A 23,476-nucleotide genomic window follows, 5' to 3' on the forward strand; every position below is an offset into this window, starting at 1 on the left:
CTAAATCCTATTAAGCTGTTCATTCTTGCGTTAACATCAGCATTCGAGCCGCTTATTGTGTGGATAGTCTTTCTAAGATGACAGTACTTTGTCCTCCGTATTGGATTCATCGCATGCTGCATGATGTTTGAACCTCATAGAACGACCGGTGACCTTGACTGTGCAAGGACACTTAAAACCAGAATGTTATTGAACTGTTGTCGTTTCTCTGGCTTAGTGGAAACGCGTTGAATTGTTTGACAACTGGGATTAGTTGTTGAAAGAAATGAACATTTTGGTGTCATGTTAAAAGCATAATACAAAAAGAGTTTGTTTACACATCTTAAAATTCTATGAAAGAAAAAATACAAAAAAATTAATACAATGGTTTAAAAAGAACATAGTCGTATTATAGACAAGCGATTGTTTCGGTTGCAAAAAACAAAAAAACAAAATACCATTAAAATCAACTCCGTTTCCCTTCAACCGACATCGTTGAAATGTTTCACGCGAAATATTTCCATTCAAACCGTTCCAGTGCAGCGTTTCAACCGTTTCACGCAACGAACGAAAGCGAACATTCCTACCCCCCTGACGTTACTTTGACGCAGCAGTGTCGGCAGAGTCACCAGAAATACCGATTTATCTGTATTCCTACCGATTTTTTATATGGCTACTAATTCACAGATGACCAATCTGAAACTACCGATTTTTCATTTATCCTATCGAAAATCACACATTTTTTTACGATACTGACTGAAAAGGCATAAAACCATTGCCCACATCATTTCATGTATGTAACTCCATATGGAAATCACTAGGCTAACTAGCTAATACTAGTTTTCAGCAGTGTACCTTCCCAAATAGCCGAATTTGCTTAAGCAGCTAATTTTGGTATGCTAACTAACTCTCCAAATAGGTGCGATTTTCCTTCGCTGGCGACGTCGTTTTTAAGTATTTGTGACGGTTTCTATTTGACGTTACGAGCGAGGATTTTTGAAGGGTGGCTGCCAGAAAGCTCGCCTTGCCCTGTGGGTAGAGTGACCAGAAATACCGATATACATATCTAGAGTATGAAGGAATTTTTTTTTTTTTAAATCATTAAACTATAAAACTCAGCCAAATAATCAAATCAATGCTAATAATCCAGCGAAAATCAAATGACAGCACGTACGATAAAATCGTATCCGAGTGAGCACTTTCGAGTTTTAACCTACCGAAAACTACCGATAAAAAGTTTGCTACCGAAATCTGCCAAAATAATCTGGCCACACTGAGTGTCAGGCAACACGGCTGTCAGTCTAAAAGATGCACAAAATTCCGAAGTTGTTGCGAAGATAAATAAAAATACGCACACACACAATGGGCGAAAGGGCGAGCGGTACCGAGCAGTGCGTTTAATTTGCCCTTAACCACCCACCGATGTTCGCCAAAACGATCCTCCGGGTGAGGTAGTGCGGGGTGACATAGTGATAACAGTGCGTGTGTGTGTATGCTACCGTAGGAAAAACGGAAGGACGAGCTGCACGAGAAGAAGCAACAACAACAAATGGTACGATTACGATAGGAAAAGAAGGGAGTGCGGGTGCAGCGGACAGGGTCCGAAGATATATTCTCCGTGCGTGTGTGGGTATGTCTGTGTGTGTGGGGCGAAACAAAGAAACGATCACCCACCGTCATCGTCATCATCGTCCCAACAACACGGTGTTGTGCAAGTTGTGTTGTGGTGTTTTTTTTTCCAACCTTGTGTCCGTTTGTTTGTTCTCTCTTCCTTCTATTGTCGTTCGCGGAAGCATAGTAGGCAGTGGAAAAGGGTGAAGACAGAGGAAGCGTGTGTGTGTATCAAAAAGGAACACAATCGTAGAAACTACGAGATAGAGCGCCTCCCTTGTTGCTAATGGTAGCCCTGCCTGCCGTTCAAGCTGCCGTAACCAGTTGTAACGCTACGTAGGTACTACGGGACCCCCAATCTACTCGCAACCGTGTGCGTGCCCGTGTGTGTGTGTGTGTGTGTGTGTGTGTGTGTGTGTGTGTGTGTGCGCGCGTGCGGGAAGGGGTCGTGTTTTCGTTATGCCAATCGGCACAGAAATGGCACAGCTGGCACGGTACGTGGGTCACTGTGGCGGTGCCACTAGTCATCGTCCGGAATCGGCACAAAACGCCGGGAATGTCAGCAGCAGCAGCAGCAGCAGGGAAGTGTGAGCGTCCGAACCAGTGAACGTAGTGTATGTGTGTTTGTGGTGCGTTGTGAATTGTTACGTGTTGTATACAGTGTGTTATTGAAATAAGCATTTAAAGTAGAAGAAATCACTGTTCACGGGAGCTGCTTCGGCAACGAAAGAGGGCCACCGTGTTTCGCTATCTTAAATGTGTGTGTGTGCCCATCAAAGCAAACACAGTTTGCCACGAAACGCGCGCGTCACGGTGATTAGAATGTGTTTGGTGTGCACTGCCTCCCCCACCCCGGTTCGACAACGACGAAGAAAAACCGGAAATTCCGCTAATCCTTGACTGCGAAAGCGCATCGCAAAAAAAAGGATCGCACGATTCTCCCACACGGGTGTGACAGAGTGTTACAGTAGTGGAGGTAGAAAATAGAAGCCCCCCCCCCCCACCCCGCAACACGCCGTCCATCAAAAGGGGAGGAGGAGGAGGAGGAGGGAGAAGGTTGTTCCATTATCAACACAACCGCCGTGTGTGTGTGTGATTGTTGTTTCCCGCTGTGCACACCAATCCACACGCACACAGATCCGCACCCCGAACGCGCGTCCATCAAATTCAGGAGGAGGTGGAGGAGAAGGAGGGACAGACACTCGAGACCCTCGGAACACACGAAACCACGGAAAGAAGGTCAGTTATATGTTTCGATGGGCGATTGGTGGCGCGTCTTCGCCACCACCATCATCATCAGCACCAGCACCATCATCAACATCAACAACATCAACCCATCTCGCCGGCTGTGTGTGTGCGTGCGTGGGCTATGTGCGCACTGTCCAAACCGGCCAAACCAATACCGAAATTGTTCCAACCTATCTCAACATTTTTCGGCGGCACACATTTCGGCCGCCTGGGCCCGCTTATCGATGGCGCTCCGCATGTTTTTCTCCGACGCCGTGTCGTGTATCTCCGCTTCAAACGCCCAACATACCGTTTGTATGTGTGTGCGTCTGTGTGTGTGTGTGTGTCTCGAGGGAGCGCACGGACGCAAATAGCGCACACAGCGGCACCGAGACACTAGGCTAGATTCAAATTGTTTGTTTGTTTATTTTTAGTTAAAAGTTCGTGATCGACACAGATTAGCGGCAATGGCCTGTGGGCCTCAAACACATACCAACGCAAGGCAAGATGATCGCAGTGTGTGGAGGAATATCGAGTGCCGGGAAGCAGGGAACGGGGTCGGACAGTGCGAGACAATATGGCGAAAATGTCGCAGCAGACGCTTTGGGCCTGGGAGCTGCGTGTTGGATGGGGGGAGGGGAATAATTTAAATGTTACCATCTCCATCCCCCGCCCCGAGAGCGACCAGGCTGCGGAGAAGAAACTTGAATCGCATGGGACGGTACGGGAGTAGCTTGAGCAACAACGGTACGACCGGGCAGGGGGGAATTGCATAATGGATCGTGTAGAGAATGGAAGCTTCCGCTGGCGGCATTTGGAGATGTGGTAGCACACACCCCCCCCGGCGGACGACGATCGATTGCAAATGCAAATTATCCCGGACGCAAGGCGACCGGACCAGTTGGCTGCTCTTGTAGGCCTATTGCTAGAGGGAGACGTGTGTTTTTCTGTGTTGTGTGAGTGTTGTGTATTGCACTGCAGGAGTCATAGGGCGCGCGCCCTGTCTGACACCTGTCCGTCGATGTGCATCGGTGGGTCAGCAGCACCTACAGAGCAGCATGGTTTCCAAACGACCAAAATTGACCTCCTCTCTATCGCATTGTGTTGTCTAGCGGAGGGTGCACAATCAAAACAGACGATTCGGTGCGCCACCAGAAACGATCCCCCTCACCCACCAAAAAAAAAAACAGAGATAGTGGTGGGATGTTTTAGGAGAGGGTGGAGGATTTTATCAATGCATTGGACAGTGGGTCAATCGGGGGCTTTTTGACGGATCAATCTGGGATCTGCGTTTTGAGGCACTGAAGAGAAGGAGAGGGCGGCCCCGGGATCGGTGTGATAAAACAGAGAGCATTTTAATCAGCCTGTCATGCCGAACGCAGCCTTTTAGCTGACTCATTCCTGTAGATAATTAAATTCTTATAAGCGTGTTAATTTGGTAGGAAATATCCAATCGCTTTGGTTTTGTTTTGAATAATATATATGTATTAGGCGCTCAATTTGATTAGCGATTGATTAGAAACATGATATGCTAGAATGTTTCAGCAAAAAAAAAAAAAAAAAAACACACACACACACACCATACAAAATAAGATGAAAAGGAGATATTTATGCTGATATTGGAATTAAATGATATCAGATAGAGCAAAGGCTGCTATCTCATCCTTTTAACAGATGCATGAGCAAAAGCTTAACATCCCTCTACACGATGTTGTGTCTGTGTATAAACATGCCGATTTTTTAATAGCTCTAACGAGGTACAAATCTCATACAGAGTTTTCGGAGCTCATTTCGAATGCCAATATTATTTTTCATAGCTTGAGAGGTGTTTTTTCAAAACAGCTGTCAAATGTTGTATTTCCATCACAATAATGTTTCAGTTCTTCCACATGATTTTCTTCTTCTTCTTCTTTTTATTCCTCGGCGAATGAGGATGTTTTCTCCTACATTTGGCATTTCAAATGCAATCGGAGTTTAAACCGTTCTTTGTTTTTACCTGAGAGTTATCAATTGGTATTCTTTGGTTATTTTTGTTTTTGTTCATTTTTTTAAATTGTTGTCTTTCTATGCTAATTGGTTTATATTTCTATTTGATTTTCCTTAATACGTTTGGTTTTTTTTATTCCTCTTCGTGATTTTTCTTTCCATCTTTGCTTTAGTCTGTCGAATGCTAAGTCTCTCCTAGTTGTTTCATACTTTTTGCAATTAAAAACTATTTGTCCCCCTGTGTGTCCCCCTGACAGTACTTTGTGATGTGTTGACAGCTGTTGAAAAACATCTAGATGATTTGCACACATGAAAGTGACTTGGAAAACCCTGTATTGATTAGTCTATTTCGTCTACCACTTAATAACTTAAGCAAAATTATATAGAATGTTGGTATGATATGTTCATATCATCATCACCTAATATGATCCACCTAATATGATATGTTATGAGACTGAGAAGAAGGCTAAAACTTGTAAAAAATCAGAGCTGTAATTGGACCCAGTGCAAATTAAAAGCCGAATTTATAGGGTTTTTATCCTAAATATTCAATGTTTGTGTAGTTTTCTGGGTTTTTTAAGCCAATGATCTCTAATCTGTTGTCGATGGAGTCAACAGAAATGGTTCGCGAAGAAATTGATTTCAACAGGCATGTCTGGAATAAGATTAAAATATATTTTTTCATCAAAAAGGTTTAACAAACGTCTACAAAATATATGTCCTAACTGAAATTTTCTTATGAAGCAAATACTCAATTTGACAGCTGTTGAAAAACATCTTGAAGGCGGTGAATAATTATGTGAATTGATCATGTGACACGATTGAGATTGAAGATTATAGATATTGTCGTTTCTGAAATGTTGAAAACTAACTAAATCAAATTTTATTTTACATTTAACAAATGTTGAGTATGTGAAGTGTGTAAGCATACCTCGAGAACAATCTGCATTTCACTCTGTATATAGAATATTTATTGTACGGAAAAAAATGCTCAAAAATATTGCTTTGTTTGGGAAAGTTTAAATTTTAAACAAGAAATTAAGCGTTATGCTAACAGAAACAAATTTGGTTTCAAAATTAAAGAAACTAGTACACAATTTTGTGCGCTGCAATAAGTTTTGGCCAGCTGTGGCCCGCCGCCACTATCACTGTGCCACACACCTCGCCAATTGTCTAACGCGCCATCAGCCAACAGCCGAACGACGGAAAAAACGGAACTGTATATTTGCACAGGCTGATCAGCTAGAGAGGGGAACCAGGGCGGGGGAAATGGTGTATGTCTATCGTGGGCACACTCACACACCACTGCGCAACGTTGCATCAGCAGACTGCAAATGCAACTGCAATCCCGCAACAACAGCAGTGGTGCTGCGCCGGCCGGCGTAATATAAATATAGTCACGAACGGCTCTCCGTCCGACCCGGCCCAGCCATCGTGGCACAAACGTCCCGGCACAAATACCAATTAAAGCCAGCCCCAATATCACTGTCAAGGGCTTTCAGTATGCAATGGCGTTTGGGGTGGGGTGGGTGGTTGCAGTGCAGTTGTTGTTGTTGTTGTTTTTTGTTCGACTCCCATCGCTCAGGGAACGGATGGAGGAGCTGGTGAGTGGGTGGTGGTAGATTTCAAGGTCTTCTCAGTCGCCTCAGACCGGCAGGGCGTGAAGGGGGCGGAAAAGGACCGAGGCAAAAGGTGGCTAGACGCTGGATTGATGCAATATCGCCCGTTCGAAAAGGGGTGGGGGCGGGGTGTGCATTGGGTGCAAGAATCCTCTTTTGATTTGGCATCCGTTTTTTTTGCCTGGCGGAGGAGGAGGCATCGCCAATGTGCCCCCGCACGAAAACGAAATGAAATTATTTTTGGCCGCGTTGCAATTAAATGCAGCTCCCGTAGGGGCGGCGGTGCATTCTACGACAAAAGAAAAGTCAAACGAATGAACGGGAGTCATATGCTGGCCTGCCTTGTTTCGTCGTTGGTGTAAGGTAACGAATGAAACTCATAATTGCATGGTGGCCACCGGGTTTGCTGCTTTGCCCGAAACAATAACCTTTTTAACCTGATGTTTTAATCTTTAATGAAATGTGTGTGTGTGTGAGTGTGTGAGTGTGCGATTGGTATAAACTTAATTATTCCCGGGCGCACTGGAAAGTCATGGCCATTTGCCTATGCCCGGTCTGTGTATGTGTGTTGCGGTAGGCAGAACCGTGTCCAGTCGCACGGTAAATTGCGCTACGGCATTACAGGGTTTTCCAAGGGTCACTTTCAAATGTAAATATTGTTTTTCACCCCGTGCAAGATCTTATTCCACATCGCGTTGATACTTCATGAAGATCATGATTATTTTTACTTTCTTCAGCATGTTTTTCAACAATTTGAAGTCGTACAAGATTTGTGAAAAAAATCAAAATTATTACATTCCTTTTGATGCATTTTTATTACAATAGCGTACCAATATGAAAAGGATGAAGATATACCAATTTGGTTTTCAAAGCCACTTTGTAATGTGTACAGATTTAAAGGTGTTTTCAAGTCTCTTCCGATTGTGCAAATTATTATTCATTGCCTCCAAGATATTTTTAACGGCTGTCAAATGTTGTATTTGCATCACAATAAAATTTAAATTCTTCCACATGATTTTCAACAAATCACAAAACACTGCCACACTCACGTCAGCCTGTGATGTGTTGAAAATCATGCGAAGGAACTGGAAAAGGTTTGTGATGCACATATATACCATTTGACAGCTGTTAAAAATATGTTGCAAGCAATAAAAAATGTTGTTGACACTGGATATTTACTCAGACAACTCTGTGTTCACCGCCCGCTAGATATTCTTCAACAGATATCACATATTGTAAGGACATCCCAACAATTCGATCTTTATACATGATTTTCAACACATTACAAAGGTTTGAAGGTAAAAGGTAATCCTGCTTGAGACGTGTTGAAAATCAAGTGGATGAACTGAAATATAATTGTGATGCAAATACAACAATTGACAGCTGTTGGAAAACATCTCGCAGGAAATGATTTTTTTTTCGAGAAAAACGTTTACAGGTTTTTCCAAGTCACTTTCGAATGTGCACATCATCATTCACTACCTTCAAGATGTTTTTCATCAGCTGTCAAATGGTGTATTTGCTTCAAAATGAAATTTCAGTTTCAACACATGATTTTCAACACATAACAAAGAACTGTCAAGCTCAATCCAGCTTGAGACGTGTTGAAAATCATGCTGAAGAAATTGAAAATTATTGTGATAGAAATGAAATGTCAGATTGCTGTGGATTTACATGCTGAACGCGGTGAATAACAACGTTTACGTTCGAAACTGACTTGAAAAACCCTGTAAATGAAAAAATACTATTGACATTAGAAATTGACTCGAAAAACCTTGTATGATGATGGAAATGAAACATCGTAGTGATGGGGATTGGCATCTTGCACGCGGTGAAACACAATGTTTACATTCGAACGTGACTTGGAAAACCCTGCATTATTCTTTGCCCTCGCCCTTCGACCTCGCCTTCCTTCCCGTAAACGTTGTTGTTGTTGCAATGCATTGGTGAGGGTGTTGGGCGAAATGCGTCTCGTCACTATCAGAAAGGGGAAGGAAGAGAAGAAGAGAGAGATAGAGAGAAAAATTAGATTACTTCTACTGGATCCATAGGTCAGTTAATGGTGCGCGCGCACTGATACAGAGAGGACTGGGCATTGGGATAGCGTTTGGGTTCGAATTGGCAACAGGAGCAATTATTGTGATTAAGTGATCATTTTCGTCTGGTTTTTTTTTTGTGTTGCGATGGCGTGTCATGGAGCATTTCCTATTTCCGAGCAGTTTTTAAAATTGCTATTCAAGGCTATTTTTCGCTTATCACAATCTCTTGCTGGTAATGCTGTTGATTAGGTGGTGCGTTTTTGGTGATGATGGTTGTTATGTCTTTTTTTAGTGTTCTCGCCGAAACGAAACCACTTCTCGCCGGGCGGAAACATCGTGTGCAAAGGTGATAAATTCGGTTTAGATAATGCTTATCAAAATGTCTCCTGGGCGGGGTGGGGCCTATCTTTTCACCCCCGTTTGTGGCGGAATCCATCTATGCGGATTGCGTCACATGTGTCTAGATTGTACTGGTTCGAATCATTTTTTGGGCGCGCTTGATGCTTGAAGCACTTCACGCTTCATCACGATGACGGTTCGCTTTTTTTCTTGTGAGATGTGTAGAAGAGAGTTAGGGAAATAGCCACAAAATGGAGACCGATTGTTTGTACCTTGCAGTAGAATGTCATGTGTGTAAAACGGCACATAATGTTTGCAATAAAAAAATGGACAATATTTCATGGGCTTAATCCGCACTAACGAAACGTTGATTGCACTTTCAATAATAGTACCCCATGAGACAGTAGTCAAAATTTGACACCACTATCAGTCAAACTTAAATCGTATAAGCTTTTTATCGGTCTCTACAAAATCTTGGCACTATTAAATACAACAATCAGAGCATCGAAAGAAGGCCGAGTTCCTAGTGGCCGACGACGCTGAGCGACTTGAGGTCCCAAATGATGCTGAAATTGAAGACGGTCGACGGTCGGGAAACATGAATAAACATACCAGGAAGCAGAAATAGCGTCCACTGGTTTCGCAGAGGCAAGCAATGACGCCAAAGCTCAATTCGAACATCTCAGGAGAATTTCGGCGTATTTTCGATATGACACCATGGTCTGCGAAGCGGTCCAACATCCTCCAGAATCATCCTATCAAAATGTTCTTATCCAACCTGTGGCAAAAGCTCCACTCCAACAATTTTGTCGCGAAGAATCTGAGGATTTTAAAGCGATTAAATTATATAAAAGAATTTGATCTTGGGGATATTTTCACTAGCCCGAGTTGCAGGAAGGAACAATGTTGTCTATTTGGCACCATTAGTAAGAACATTTACACTCTTGGAACACATCTATAATTGCACAAAAAATAGTCCAATTTGTAAAGATAAATGCCCTCGATGGATGTTGTAACCATTTCGAATGACATCAACTTTTACATCTCACTTACAATAAATATTAACAGCGCTTAGAGTCGAAAATGAAATGCTCAAGCTTGAAAACTACCTTGACTTGAAAACTTGAGCAAACATTGCTTCAAATGTTAACTGATTTTTGGAAGAAATATCAAAACATCAAAGTTCTTATAAGAAATGCGAATAATATTTGAAGCTCCTTTTCTATGAATATGAAATGAAAATGAACTCAAATGCCTTACTTCGGTTTCAAAAGTGCTTCTACAGTTGTTCACTACACAAGTTTTAAATCCCTTTCGTGTGTTATTTTTCAACAGCAAATCTCGCCCACTGTTCCGACGACTGCTGCACGGTTGTTTGTTTTCCATTTGACACGTCCCTGCGTACGGGGTGTTGGCGTCTATCGAGCGTTCTTGTACGGCTATCAATGGTGGTAGGAAACCCACACACAGACAGGGGGCTCTAACGGCAAACGCGGGCTATTCTCGACCACACTCAACACAACTACATCCTTTTGCGACGTTGATACTACCACAAAACAAAACGCCATTCCGACGACCACATTTGCTCACACGATTTATTACAGTGGAGAGAGAGAGAGCGAAAAAAAAAACACAAAAAGACCACTGAATCAACCCCGTTGGGTGTATTTGTCCCGGGGGAGGGGGGGGGGGGATGGTTTGCTACAGTTGCGCTCCATACATGTACATTTACTTCCTCTGGTGTGGCCCTGTGCCCGTACCACTTCAGCTTCCCTCAGGATGACTGGCCGACTGGGCGCGCGAAATCTGCATTAGGTGTATTGGTGTTTGCGCTTGATTGACACTGGTGGGGTATTTGAATAAATTTCGCGATAGTGTTTTTATTTTTTCAAATGCACATTTACGCCCCTCCCCACCGTGCACTGTATTACGCCACCGTTAGTTGCATTGCAATTGAAAAAAAAAAATACTTAACTGCGCGCCACTTCCAGCCCGTCAGCAAGCGTCCTCTGTCGGGAACAGGACTGGGCAGCGCCATCTGGCAGCACGTTCCATCGGGATTGCAGCATATTTCGAGCAGTGGTTTGTGCGCGCCCCGTGCTCATGCGGAAATGGCAGCATCGAGCAGTCGTCGGTTGTGGAATAAATCAATAATTCAAAAAATGCGGCAACCATGTGGCGTAGTTTTTATGCTCTCGCACGCGAGCGCCACATTTTCCATTCCGCGCTACAAATGTCGGTATTAATTTTCGTAATTAACAGGATGAATAGCGCACACAGCCGCACACGTAGCTACAACTCTTCCTAGGATTTTGTTTTTATGTTTGCGCGTTGTTTGCTGCATGCGGCCTAATTCGTACTAAATGGTAGGCTTGATTGATTATGAAGCGACAGCACAACGGGCTGCAAACCTGAACCTTGTGTGTGCTTTTGACCTCTCGCCAGTAGTACTACGTGGAAGGTAAAGGTGAAGCACTTTGGCAAATTTGCTTTCATTTGTGAGATAATAATGCGGCGCAACACATATTTCCCGGGATTGGTGGGTGGTAGTTTGTTTAATTGCAATCAACGTTCGGATTGAAAAGTTTCGTTTTTTTGTTGTTGTTACGCTCGCTCTTTTTCCTGGTTCCCCTGGAGCACAACGACATCTCCGATGTACCCGTGCGGCGCTAATTAATGTTATGCTTGCCTTTTATCGGTCAAAGGAATAGTGTTCGTTTTTTGTTTTGGTTTGGTGTGATAAAACAAATAGGATTAGTACGCTTTTAATGATAAGTATCACTCGAATAAGTGATACGTAATTTAGTTCAAGTTCTTGTAGATCAAAAGTTCCACGTATGTGTTAAGTTCATTTTCCGCTGTATCTTACTTTCGCCTTACGGAGGCTTACTAGACTTGTTGCCCCTGAGTGATAGATCAGGGGTCGGTGAGGTCCGGGTCTTCGGGAACTCTTCATTGATACAACTGTACAATATCAGAACAAAAAATGATGCTTTTGGACTTTACTTAGGGAACATAAAATTAGAACATGATATGTAATGAACGGGAGAAACACACCTGGCTTACATTATGGCTTTTAGACAGTTGTGAATCTTATAAACTAGAGCATTGTCTAGATACCGTGACTAGTACATTGTGCGTTATTGTTTTTAAATTAGGAATGTGAAATTGAATCAATTTTTTGATTGAAAGAAAACAACAGTGAGTAATACTATGAAAAAAGTTTACGATATTCTTTATTGTTTTCTGTTACTAGCACATGTTCTCCTGTACCATCTTTAGTTTTTGTTAGTTTGGGATATTATTACAATTTTAAAGCAAGGAATATTAAATGAAACGGACGGCTAGGTACTTACACTGGCGTTAAATAAAGGAACATCTTCGCTAACTTATGTTTTGAGCAATTTTAGTTTTGTTCTAAGTAGTCCAGTACTAAGTGCAAACCTGCATAGCCAATAAACATTTTCGAGCTCGAAAATCGGGCTTTCGAGCTGTTTCCCTCAAAGTGGAATCTTAAACTTTACTTAAACTGCACCTGTTTAAGGGAGTCCTAAAACAGACCATTTAACTATGCTGTGGCTTTTCCGTTGCTCTCTTCTTTGTTCTATGGGAAATAATGTAATGTAAAAAAAAACACAGAATTTTGCTAAAATAATACCGCAGGAAAAGCGTCTTCTTTTTTCACCAAATACCTAAGCAAATGCATGTAAAACGAATTGGACGCCATGTTCATCCGGTGGAAGAAGATCCTGCATACGCACACACGAAATATTTGCGCTTTCAACACGGTTTATCACGCAAAAATCTAAAAATTTTGGTATTTCGAGCAGCATTCGAGCAGATCACGGTTAACAATTTAGAACAAATGGCACTTGGTCATGCAACATCTCTAGAATCTTGTTGTAGAAAGCCATAAGCAGTACCTGTTCCGGATATGGTACAGCAATCATTCTCCTTCCGTAGTTCGTGCAGGAATAGCGACGTCGTCCTACCATCATCCAGTTTCGGGAACTTCAAGTTTCGCCATTTTTGTTTGTCTTTTTGTTTTGACAGCACAACATTATACGTGGAAACTGTGCAATTAATTTCCACACTCACAGGAGTAAATTACAATTTCCCACCGACTGTGCGTGTGTTCCGTAAAAAAAACAGCCATTCGGCTTCTAGGGATTGGACGGTTTGCGCATTCCATTGATTACATTGGATGTGTTCTGCTTGTGTGTTACATTGTCAGGCTCAGTTCCCAGAGGCTACGGAATCATTGATCGGGCTGATTACAATTTACAGCCTGCATTCAGGTAAATTATTTGCTTTTTTCACTCTGACTTTTTTTTATTGTGAATTCGAAAGCAACAATGTAGGTACTCTGTACGGTGTAAACACCAATTACATTATGTAAATGCACACCGCATGTGTGTCGGAAACTGCAAGCAAATACCAGTACTACAAATACTGCTACTAGAGCTAGTAACTGCAAATGACGACTTTTCTTCCCTCCGGTCAAGTTACTCCTTTGTTTCGGGAAGTTCATTTTCGGGTGACGTCTTTTAAAATGGTAAGGTGGATTTGCTTGTGGAAGGTGTAAAAACCATTCTGCTGCCCTTGCTGTCAACCAGCGAGTGAGAGGTAGAGAGGGGGAGGAGGTGGATAAAGCAAAAGGCTTGTCCCCAGTGACGGGGACAAACTGCGTCCGTTACCAAACAAAACGTGCATCGCTGGCAAAACTGAAACCAAAGCAATTGGAGCCCTTTGCCAGCCAGCCAGCGACCGCGTCAACCGTCAGCGGGTCAGGCAGGCCCGTTAAGTATGCTGGTGCGTTCGTGTGTGCGCGACCAGACGGGGATATGATGAAGTTTGTGGAAGGAGAGCAGGGCAGGGGCGGTAAGCCTTCCAAGTCCCAAGCGACACACACACGCTGTGGGGAAGGCCAGTGGAAGGCAGTACCGAACGACACGGGGCGTAATTTGGGTGGAAACTGTTTCGTGTGCTGGAACGTACGTAAGGAAAATGTGGACAAAAAAGCGAATCGAAAAGTTAAGAGATCCTGTGTATGTGTGTGTAACAATTGCAATCCCGCCGGCACCGAGGATGTATTGATTCCGATCGGTTGGCGGAGGAGGAAATGATTTACTTAATTGAAAAGTTCCGCTTAGCCACCGCGTAATACGTGCACCTGGGGGCGGTAAACTTTGGAGTAATTGATCGGTCTCTAAAGGGCGTGCTAAAAGTGTGTGTTGGTGTGTGATTAAAAGCCCACAACAGGGTGGCAAATGGTAGGCAACGGACACATAGCACCCATGGCAACGTACAGGAGGCATGGAAGTTGTGTAGAATTAGGTTGGGCAGAAATACGAGCAGAAACCTTCGTGCGAACTGCGTGGAAAACTTCGCAAAGGGTTGAGGGGTGTGGAAAAGGAAGAAGAAGGAAAAAAAGGGAACTAGAAGTACCTTAACCTGTTGGCAGTGAAGTGAACTTAACCCTCTTCTCTGCGATCAACGCTGGGGCAGTGAGGTGGCGTGTGCCTGCATGTGCGTAATTCGAATCGGTCGATGATTGACGAAAATGAAATCGAAGAAAACGTCAGTTGGTTGACGCTGAAGGATGTATGGTTTCTGCAGCATTTGCAAATATGGTTTTAAAGTGAAAACTCCAGCAAACTTGTTGGGGAAGGTGAGAAGTTGCTGTGTGCGTGTGATTGCGGCGCACATTGCATGCCGAGTGCAGCAAAAGTTCTGTTGGCAAATCGTTGGCCTCAATATGCACCGGTTTGACCAGCGAAGCTATTGTCTGGCTAGTTTGTTCTTAAAAAACATTAAAAAAGATTATGACCATTAAGTAGAGAGGTTAATCAAGTCTGAATTTTTCGAGCGGGCACTAGAGATGGGGCGAGTCAGTTCGCCAAGAACTGATCAGTTCGTTCTTTTCGCTAAATGAACGAAATAGATTCACTTTGCTTTTAGTACAGTTTAAGCATTTGTTTAAAACTAGTTTGAATTAAATCCAATGGATACCCGAACAAGTGAACGAACGATCGAACGAATGAACATATTACGCATGGACGATGTGCTAAACTGAACGATGAACTGTAACGAAGCATGTACTGAACTGAACTAAACAATCAACTGAACAAAACAAATCAATGAATTTAACTGAATAATGAACTGATTTAAACGATACACGTATTGTACGATCAACTTAACGTAACTGAACGATGAACTAAAATGAATGATGAACTCAACGAAACAGTGAACTGAACAGTGAATTGAATTAAACGAAGAACTGGACTATGAAATGAACAGAATTGATCGAAAAACTGAACTGATCGATGAACTATATTGAATTATGAACTGTACTGATCAATGAACTGAATTGAATGACCAACGAACTGAACTGAACTATGAACTATACTGATCAATGAACTAAATTGAATTGAACAATGAACTGAATGAAATTGAACAATGAACTGCACTGAGCATTGAACTGAACTTAACGGTGAACTGAAAAGTGGACTGAATTTAATGATGAACTGAACTAAACGATTATCTGAACTGAACGAAGAAAGATATGAAGGTTGAACTGCTTTGGCAGGGTTTGCAATGAACTTAGTTGGTTTATTGAAAGAAAGTGTTGCTGAGCTGTTTTTCTCGTTCAGTTCTTTTAAAAAGAGCGAACTGAATCGTGGAAGTCGTTAAAAAAAAACTCTATTTTATCCAAGCCATATTGGGCATGATGGAACCGGAAAGAGTACCTCGGAATGATGATTCAACTTCCCTTCTGAATATTATTCTCACTAGCCAGCGTGACTTTGCAACTGTCAAGGGCAAAAGTAGCGTCTGACAGCTGACCGTCAATGTTCGTGTGGCTCACTGCGATCCACTGAGAGTTTCATTGCCACCATAAAGCACCTTCCCGTATGTGTCCCTTATTTTTTTTACTATAGCCATTATCTTACGACTCACAAGTCGTACGTGATTTTTGGCTCAACCGACATTGGGACAGTTTGGTAATGGGGTCGAGGGAGAGCAAAAAAAGAACGACATGTGTTTGATGGATATTGAGTCAGCCAAATCCTGAAGGTTCCCGTTTGCTCCCATTGATTTGGTTTGTTGGTGTTGCTTCTTACAGCTGTGAAAAACAGCGCTACTAATACTACTACTGGCACTACTACTACTATTACTACTGCTCTGCTAACACTGAAAGGTTCTATGACGCCACAAATGTGAGCTTTCAATCATCATTCGTTTGCGTGAGTTAATGCCGTTTTGCGACCGTGCACTTATCTGTCGATGGCTGTTTAAAGGCGCTTTTTGGATGCCGCTGTGGCTGTCTGTGGTTAGACAGAGAGAGAGAAAGAGACAGTACTGGTGGGATGACTTTGGCGGGATGTGGTGGATAATCAGTTGAACTATTAAGTATTTTTAACTATTTTTAAACCCACGACACTCTGACGAATACGACCGTAGTGGGGGTTTTATTGCAAATAGGCAGTCGTCGTCCCACTCTCACCACAGTCTCCCGCAACCCAGCAGCGTCTTTTATTGTAACACAATTTGCAGCGGAAAATGGGTTTCCTTTAAATTAGAAACGACTAATAAACATATTACCTCAGCGGGAGAGTCAAATTCACGTCGCTCTAGTTCGCATCATCATACACCTACCGCCGAGCCTTTCTTCTGACTCTTATTTATGATTTTTCTTGTTTTTTTGCTCGAGACTGTGTGTGTGTGTGTGGGGTGGTATGTTCCCATTAATTTGATTCTTCTCCGATGTCCTGCTGCCTAATGTCGGTCACTCTCGCGTTGTCTGTCGGGTGGTAGTAAACAACGGCGGCCGGCCGGCCGGGTCACGCTTCGTTCAACGTGCGCAAGCAACACACCACCAACACATATGGGGCGCTGGCCAGTTTCTGACCGTTTCCGCCATATCGGTCATATTCCAACCTGTTGGTGGTCGGCCCCGTTCGCTCCCGTAGGTCTAGGGAGGGTGTTTCCTGTTGCCGGTTTTGCTGTGGGTTTGTCTGCGCTTATGCATTATGCCGTGACATACTTGTTGGTCGGCCAAATCCAACCGCTGCATATGTTGGGAAACGGGCAATGTTGGATGATGATTAGATTCTCGTTGGTTCAATGTTGGCTTTAGTACTTGATTATTTTATCGTTATCGAGCGTTAGTTAAATTTCATTCGAAATGATGTATATGTCCGCATTCTTTTTAAAAAATGTATTAGAAATTGAAATCACGCAGAATTTTCAAAATTCTGAGAAAACGTACGAATCTCTCGTCAGATAGAGTGCGTCTTGAGGCCACTTACCACCCTGTACACGGGGACGGGTCAGTCACATGGCAGCATGTTGGAGTCACTGCCTTTCCCCTCTGCTACTGTGTGCAGGAAGCATCAACCTGACGGGTATCACAGGTAGGAGGTTGTACGCCCTCAAGGGATGTCCCATAGCAAGCAAGCAAGCAGGGCTCTGTTTATCTTACCATTATGGTTCGGTTTTGTCCTCCGCTGACCTTACCCGGGAAACAACAATAACGAGTACGCGTGTGAAGTTGTTGACCTACGGTAAAATGCTGCCGCTTTGTCCTCGGGGAAGTGCACCTTCGGGGAAGTGAAAATCAAATCATCGTTTCGGTAAATCAAGTCTCCTTCACATTGTTTTCATGATGAAGATAAGATGAAGATTTTTTATATCATAATCAACATAAATTTCAGTAGGCTATGAATTATTCTTCAGGTAATTCGCGCTTATACTCCATTCCTTGCCATAACTAATGAATAAAAATCATAATTTTTATTTGCCAGGATGTTTGTTTTAGTGTATGATTCGAGCGAAGAAATAATTACTTTCCTGTTAAAGCCTTCCTCAAAACTGTCAAAAAGTGTTGGCTTATATCAAGACGGAAATTTTGAATTAAAGAACAGTTTCAGTTGTGTGGAAATCATCCATCCATTCCCAGCCTCGTGTCGTCCTCGCATGACCGATGGACAGTTGTGGATTGCCCCTACAGCATGTTGTACATCTTTGTTTGAAACCGTGAGCCCACACTGCGTCGCAGCAGCACTCTCAGCTGCAATCGCATACACACAATGTAAAGCCTATCGGCAAGCCAGCAAGTGTACGTGACTGGAGTGGCGCAAAACAACTGGTCGCCAAATATCGCAGGAAGAGACAAGAATTCCTGTACAACCACAATCATCCGCCGCTGAACGAGTGCCCCAGTCCAGTGGGGGCATGCACGGGGAAAGACTTGTAAACTTCAATTCGCTGTAAGTGTGGGAAGTTCCGAGGTAAACTTCCCGAAAAATCCCACCAACCGACGACGTAACATGACGAGTGGTTTCTAAGATATCAAGCGACGATTAGCTTTCTATATCGGGCACAATGCGTACTGGAAACTGTTTTTCTCGTGTACGTGCGTGTATGGGTGTAAATAGATGGTCCTTGAGCGGTGTGGTATGCTGATTTCAGGAGCTTGTTTGAGGCCAGGGGTAGTGCGCTGAGATCTCCTGGACCCCGGTTGTCAGGCACTTTGCGCGGTTGGCTTTAGATTATATACGTACGGCACAGTATGGTACGGCATGTGCCTCTGATTGCCGCCGACGTCCAATTGCTGCCGCTCGCTGTGTCCTCATTTAGACTGTGCTTGATATTAGCGACTCACCATACATCCTCCTCCCTCTGCCACCAAGTCCCCCGGTACGGTAGCTTAACGATCTTAACTCCGGGCGGATGAATGGAAAACTGAAAAGACGCCAGAGCGCCCAGTTGGTGTTCTAATCATACCGTTCGGGTTGGTTCGGTTTGCTCGGAAGTCCTAGGATATGGGGTTGGTCCACATCTTGTGCTTGTTCTTTGGTTGTTTGCTTACCCCTACCCATCACCTTCAATTATATGATTTTCTTTTTTTGGAGCAAACCATATCGGAGACACTAATCATTTTATCTTCCCTCTTTTTGTTCCCCCGTTGCAGTGTAACCCAAATGCCAATCAACTGCATGTAAGGAGTCGCAGCGCTGCTTCGCATGTCGCAGGACTTGCTCGGTGTGTGTTTGTGTGAGTTGCGGTAAGGATATTCGAGTCGTTGTGCAAGATATCGAAGTGTAGAGACACCGGGGGAGAAATAGAAAGAAAAAGAAAAGGAACGACGACAAACGCCGGTAGAAGGACAGTAAAACCATAGCCGGCCGAGACGAGTGGCCGGGCTGAGACAGTGTGTCGGAATGAACGAGTCTCGCCGCAGTCTCGTTCCTCCTGCTGTAGTAGGTGTCGAAGCTGCACGTGGGGCACACCCGGCCGGTGCAACGGTTGCGTCAACTGTTGCGGGCAATCAGAATGGCGCACCGGTGCAGGCGCATGCAATGCTGATCCCGGGTGACAACAGCAGGCAGCATCCGGCCGCCGCCGGCTACGATACGGACGGCGAGGAAGACCCACCGGTGACCGGTAGCAACACGACGGATGGTACGACGCATTCGAAAGACCTGACCGACACCAGCTCCTCCAGGTGAGTTTTGCAATCGGTTGATGTGCCTCTTTTCCTGCTATAATGTAATAGCTTTCTTCGGGGCGTATTTGTTGTGTATATGTGGGGTTTTGTTAGCCATAGCGGCCTGGGGCCGAGTGGTTCGCTATTTTGCAACAGCAGCGCACTACTTTCCTGTGGCTTCCGAGCGGAATGAGATTCGCTTCCCGGAAGGTTTTGGGATCAATGTCACAATGTAATCAAATCTTATTTTTTGCGCAACCGAAGGGAGGCGCAGAAGTATGTCAATTGGTTCGGACTACTCTTCCTGGAAGTCAATTCCTGCCGGACAGTTTCCGTTAGCACGTTGGTCATCCTTTGGCAGGCCTTTTAGTGCTCGTAAACTGTGTGTGCGTATGGTGATTTGGAAATTTGGTCTTCGCACGAAAGCAATTACAGCAAATAATGTAATGCAAATATTCATATCATCGGTTAGCAGCTAGTTTAGTCTGCGTCGCACACTAAGCTTTCTATAGCGTCTTGTGTGATCTTTTGGAAGCTTTGGCGATAATGAATCGATTCTGCAGAAACGGGCACTTTTGGACGGCTGTTTTAAGCACACCTGCGCCCCATATGTTACCAATCTTGAAGTTGAAATTTATCTCGATGTTGGTTACTACTTTTAATTGTTGAACTGGTTTTTTTATTCAATGTCGGAAGGATGTTATGAATCTTGGATTGGACTAGCCTAACTGTCAAACTCTAAGCGACTCATGACGATTCATTTAGAGTTTGAACGTTCGTTAATTGCCTTTCGATTGAATTTTAATGAGGATTGATCGTATTTTGTCCCTCTCTGTCTCTCTCTCGTTGAGTTGATCACACGTCGTCGTGATATGGACCGGTCAACCAGGATGCTCCTCCCATCCACGGAGACACCCGATCGCGCGATAGGTCTTGGTGGGGCATTAGTGGGGCATCAGTCCGGCATCCTCATAACATGCCCCAACCATCGTACCCTGCCAACATTCGCCACCGTGTGGCGCCAAGCTCGAACACACCGGTTAAAGATGGTCCGGAGGATGTGTCGCTCAAACACGCGTTTGCATCCTCCGCTTGAATGGTCCAAGACTAGTGTCCGCAGAGGACTACCGGGCGAATCAATGTGCGATGTATCTTACATTTCGTGCGGTCTCGAAGTCTTCTGGATCTCTCAGAGAGGGTATACCCGATTCCCCTGTACCATGCGTCTCTGGATTTCAATGCTGATGTCGCTATCCCAAGTAACGACTGTCCCGAGATAGTCCTTTACCACTTCGAGATTGTCGCCGTCAACTATTGGACCGCTTCCCAGATGGTCTGAGTCTCCGGCAAGTAGGTATTAGGTCTTCGTCGCATTGATTTTCAATCATATTCTTGCTGATTCACGTTAGAGTCTCACGCCTCACACACCTTTGCTGTTGTCCTGCCGATGATGTCGATGTCATTTGCAAAACCAAGAAATTGGAGAGGCCGGTAGAGGATCGTGCCACAGATGTCGTTGTGCTCTAGCCCCGCGGTTCGAATAACTCTTTGCAGGGCAGTGTTGAAGAGCAGACAGAAGAGTCAGTATTTTGTCTACTAACTGTATTAATCTACAAACATTGATCTAGATATGATCTTGTTTGTTATTATATTTCTTTTATTTCTTTTATTATTATTATTATTATTATTATTATTATTATTATTATTAATTTTTCTATTTATTCTTATTAATCGGCAATTTTAGAAGTCGATCACATAATTGCTTAGGTGCAATCCCCTAAGCACCGATCATCTGTTTAGATATCTAATGCTGTGATAGTCAGACTTTGCATTTTGTTTTTATTGTTTCGAAACAAAACCGGCATGTGGCCGGTTTACTTTACTAAAAAAAAAATAAAGTAACAACATACGTAGGCTAGACTGTGTGTCTGTCTGTCACAATGGGTCAAATAACAAGTGACATGTGTGTTGTAAGCAAGTCGATTCGCAACAGAAAAAGAAAGACTACACCAATCCATTCATCATTTGACGTCAGTGCGCCGGGTTAAGGATCAATCTTTCGCCCGTGAAAGATGTAACAAATGCTTGATGGCATGTGTCAAACCCACGTGAGGAAGAGGCTCCATTCACGCCGGCACGGGCCATTCATGGAATGGTTTTTAGTGAATGACCATCCGCCTCCATTGATGGCTCAGTCGTACCTACCCAAATGTATCCACTTACTGAGGATACTAAAAAGTATCACATTTTAACGGTGTAACTCCTACAGAGGTAACTAATTGTATGATGTTTATTGCTTAAAAAATAAAACGCGAAATTAAATGTTTAAAAGACGTCGGAGATTTAAACGAAAAGCGTTGCGCCGTTGCGAAAGTTTGCATTTAAATAAGTGATTGCACAGCCATTGCGATCATTTAACGGAAACATTGTTTAATATACTGCAGCAAGAAGAAACCGGACCAAGCAACAGATGTCACTGAAGGAATTGATTTGTTTCTTCACCACCGGAATGCATTCTTCTATTTACCCAAGCAGCACTCTCCGCGCAGCGATCCAAGCGCCGTGTACAAACAGCGTGCTCTAGCGATACAACAATAACAATCGACAAAAAAGGCAAACAAACGACAGCCACTTACTAAATGGATCAAATGCGATTTATGTTTTTAAATAACTCTACTCGGCAACTCTGCCCCAACGCAAACGACACGATCCGCAAAGGCCGACCGAACCGGCGGAGACACAGAAAATAGCCCAAACAATCGACAAAACACCACACCACCGTCTCGTACGTCATCAAAACAAACAGCATCACCAGAGAGCGCAACATCATCAGCACTTTTGATACCGATCGGAAGGGGGTCGGATGGGAGGAGGGAACTCATCTTTCTGCATCATCACCACCGCATTTCCATTGTCGTCGCCAGTGCAGGAAGCGATGAGTTAGAGCTCGCGCGCGCGCACATTTTGATCGCTTATACGGAGGAGGTCAAATTGCCGGCCAAAGGCCCGCTAAACGGCCTCCTCTTGCTTGCACTTACCTTCCTCAAACCATCTGGGAGTGGTGTGGGTTGGGGAGGTCGAGTGGGGTCAGTAAGTAAAGGAAATGAAAATTGGTACGCCAGTACGAACGTTTCCAACGCTCAAAAAAGCTTTTCCAGCAGCAAAGTTTTCACCAATTCTTTTGTGGAGCTGGGTGGGAGGGTTTGGGGGGATAATTTATTGATAAGAGGAGATTGATGTACAGAGGAAGAGAAAGAGACAGAAGGCCAGAGAAAGAGAGTTAAATGAAGATAACATAGCACACGAACGGTTGGGGAGGCAAACATTAACGCGCGCTTTGGCCGTCTTTTGCGCCAAGGGGAAGAAAGAGGAAGAGGCTATGTATGGTTGTTGTTTTTTTTTGGCTATGTGAAGCTGCCATTGAATCAAAGACATTCGTGTAGGTCGTTGGAATTGTTTATGTGTGTGTGTGTGTGTCTATTTTTTGTTATGCTTTTTGTTATGAACCAAGAGCGAGAGACGAACAAATAAAATAAAATGACGATAAGGCACGATGAGCGAGAAGCGACTCGAGAAAGCGAGACGGATCAACCTGTTTAGTGGCCAATAATCAGCAATCGCAAACCTGCCGAACAGACTGAAGAACTCGCTCGCTCATCTGTTTTACGTTTGTGTGTGGCTGTGTGTGTGTGTGCTGGTCGTGAAAACTGAGTGCTCCACCGGTGCTTTGCACGTCCAAAGCCAGCAGCATTCGAAAGAAATGGACCGCAACATCTTACGCGGCCCTAACTTACTCTTCCATCCCCCCCCCCCCATTGTATTTTCTAATCTATCACCAATGTGGACGTGTGTGAGTGTGGGTGCGCGCGGCTGGTCATGGTTGCCAAGTCAACAAGCATCGCCAAACGGTTTGATTGAAATCCGGCCGGTTGGGGAGTGGGGTGGGTTGCGAGCGGTGTTGGTGGGTGTTGTGAACAAAAGGAAGAAGCAGAAGGCATCCACTACAAAAGAGAGAGAGAGAGAGAGAGAGAGAGAGAAAAAAAGCGAGAGAGAGAGAGAGAGAGAGCAACTGTATTTGCGGTCGTCAACAAATAGTTACATTGTAAGGGCAAGTTATGAATTTATTACGCGATCCGATGGCGCACACACCACAAAGCCCAACCCACCCAACCACCCCTCGCGCA

At 43.9% G+C, this 23,476-nt stretch overlaps 1 protein-coding gene and 1 long non-coding RNA gene across 2 annotated transcripts in view; one reads left to right on the forward strand and one right to left on the reverse strand.

Moving 5' to 3' along the window:
* Positions 1-1,267: 1,267 nt before the first annotated feature.
* Positions 1,268-23,476, forward strand: part of LOC121594198 — a 57,630-nt gene continuing 35,421 nt past the window's right edge. Inside the window, exons 1-2 of the mRNA XM_041917246.1 lie at positions 1,268-2,829; positions 18,777-19,310. Coding sequence (XP_041773180.1) covers positions 19,027-19,310 — 284 coding nt within the window. The 5' untranslated portion in view covers positions 1,268-2,829; positions 18,777-19,026. The remainder of the gene's footprint in view (positions 2,830-18,776; positions 19,311-23,476) is intronic.
* LOC121594202 lies at positions 8,032-10,247 on the reverse strand. Its single transcript, XR_006004916.1, has 3 exons — positions 10,061-10,247; positions 9,413-9,620; positions 8,032-8,399 (listed from the first exon to the last, which is right to left on the reverse strand). It is a non-coding gene; the product is annotated as an uncharacterized LOC121594202 (long non-coding RNA).

This window comes from Anopheles merus, chromosome 2L (genome assembly GCF_017562075.2).
Source record: "Anopheles merus strain MAF chromosome 2L, AmerM5.1, whole genome shotgun sequence".
In the NCBI taxonomy this organism is placed as follows: Eukaryota; Metazoa; Arthropoda; class Insecta; order Diptera; family Culicidae; genus Anopheles; species Anopheles merus.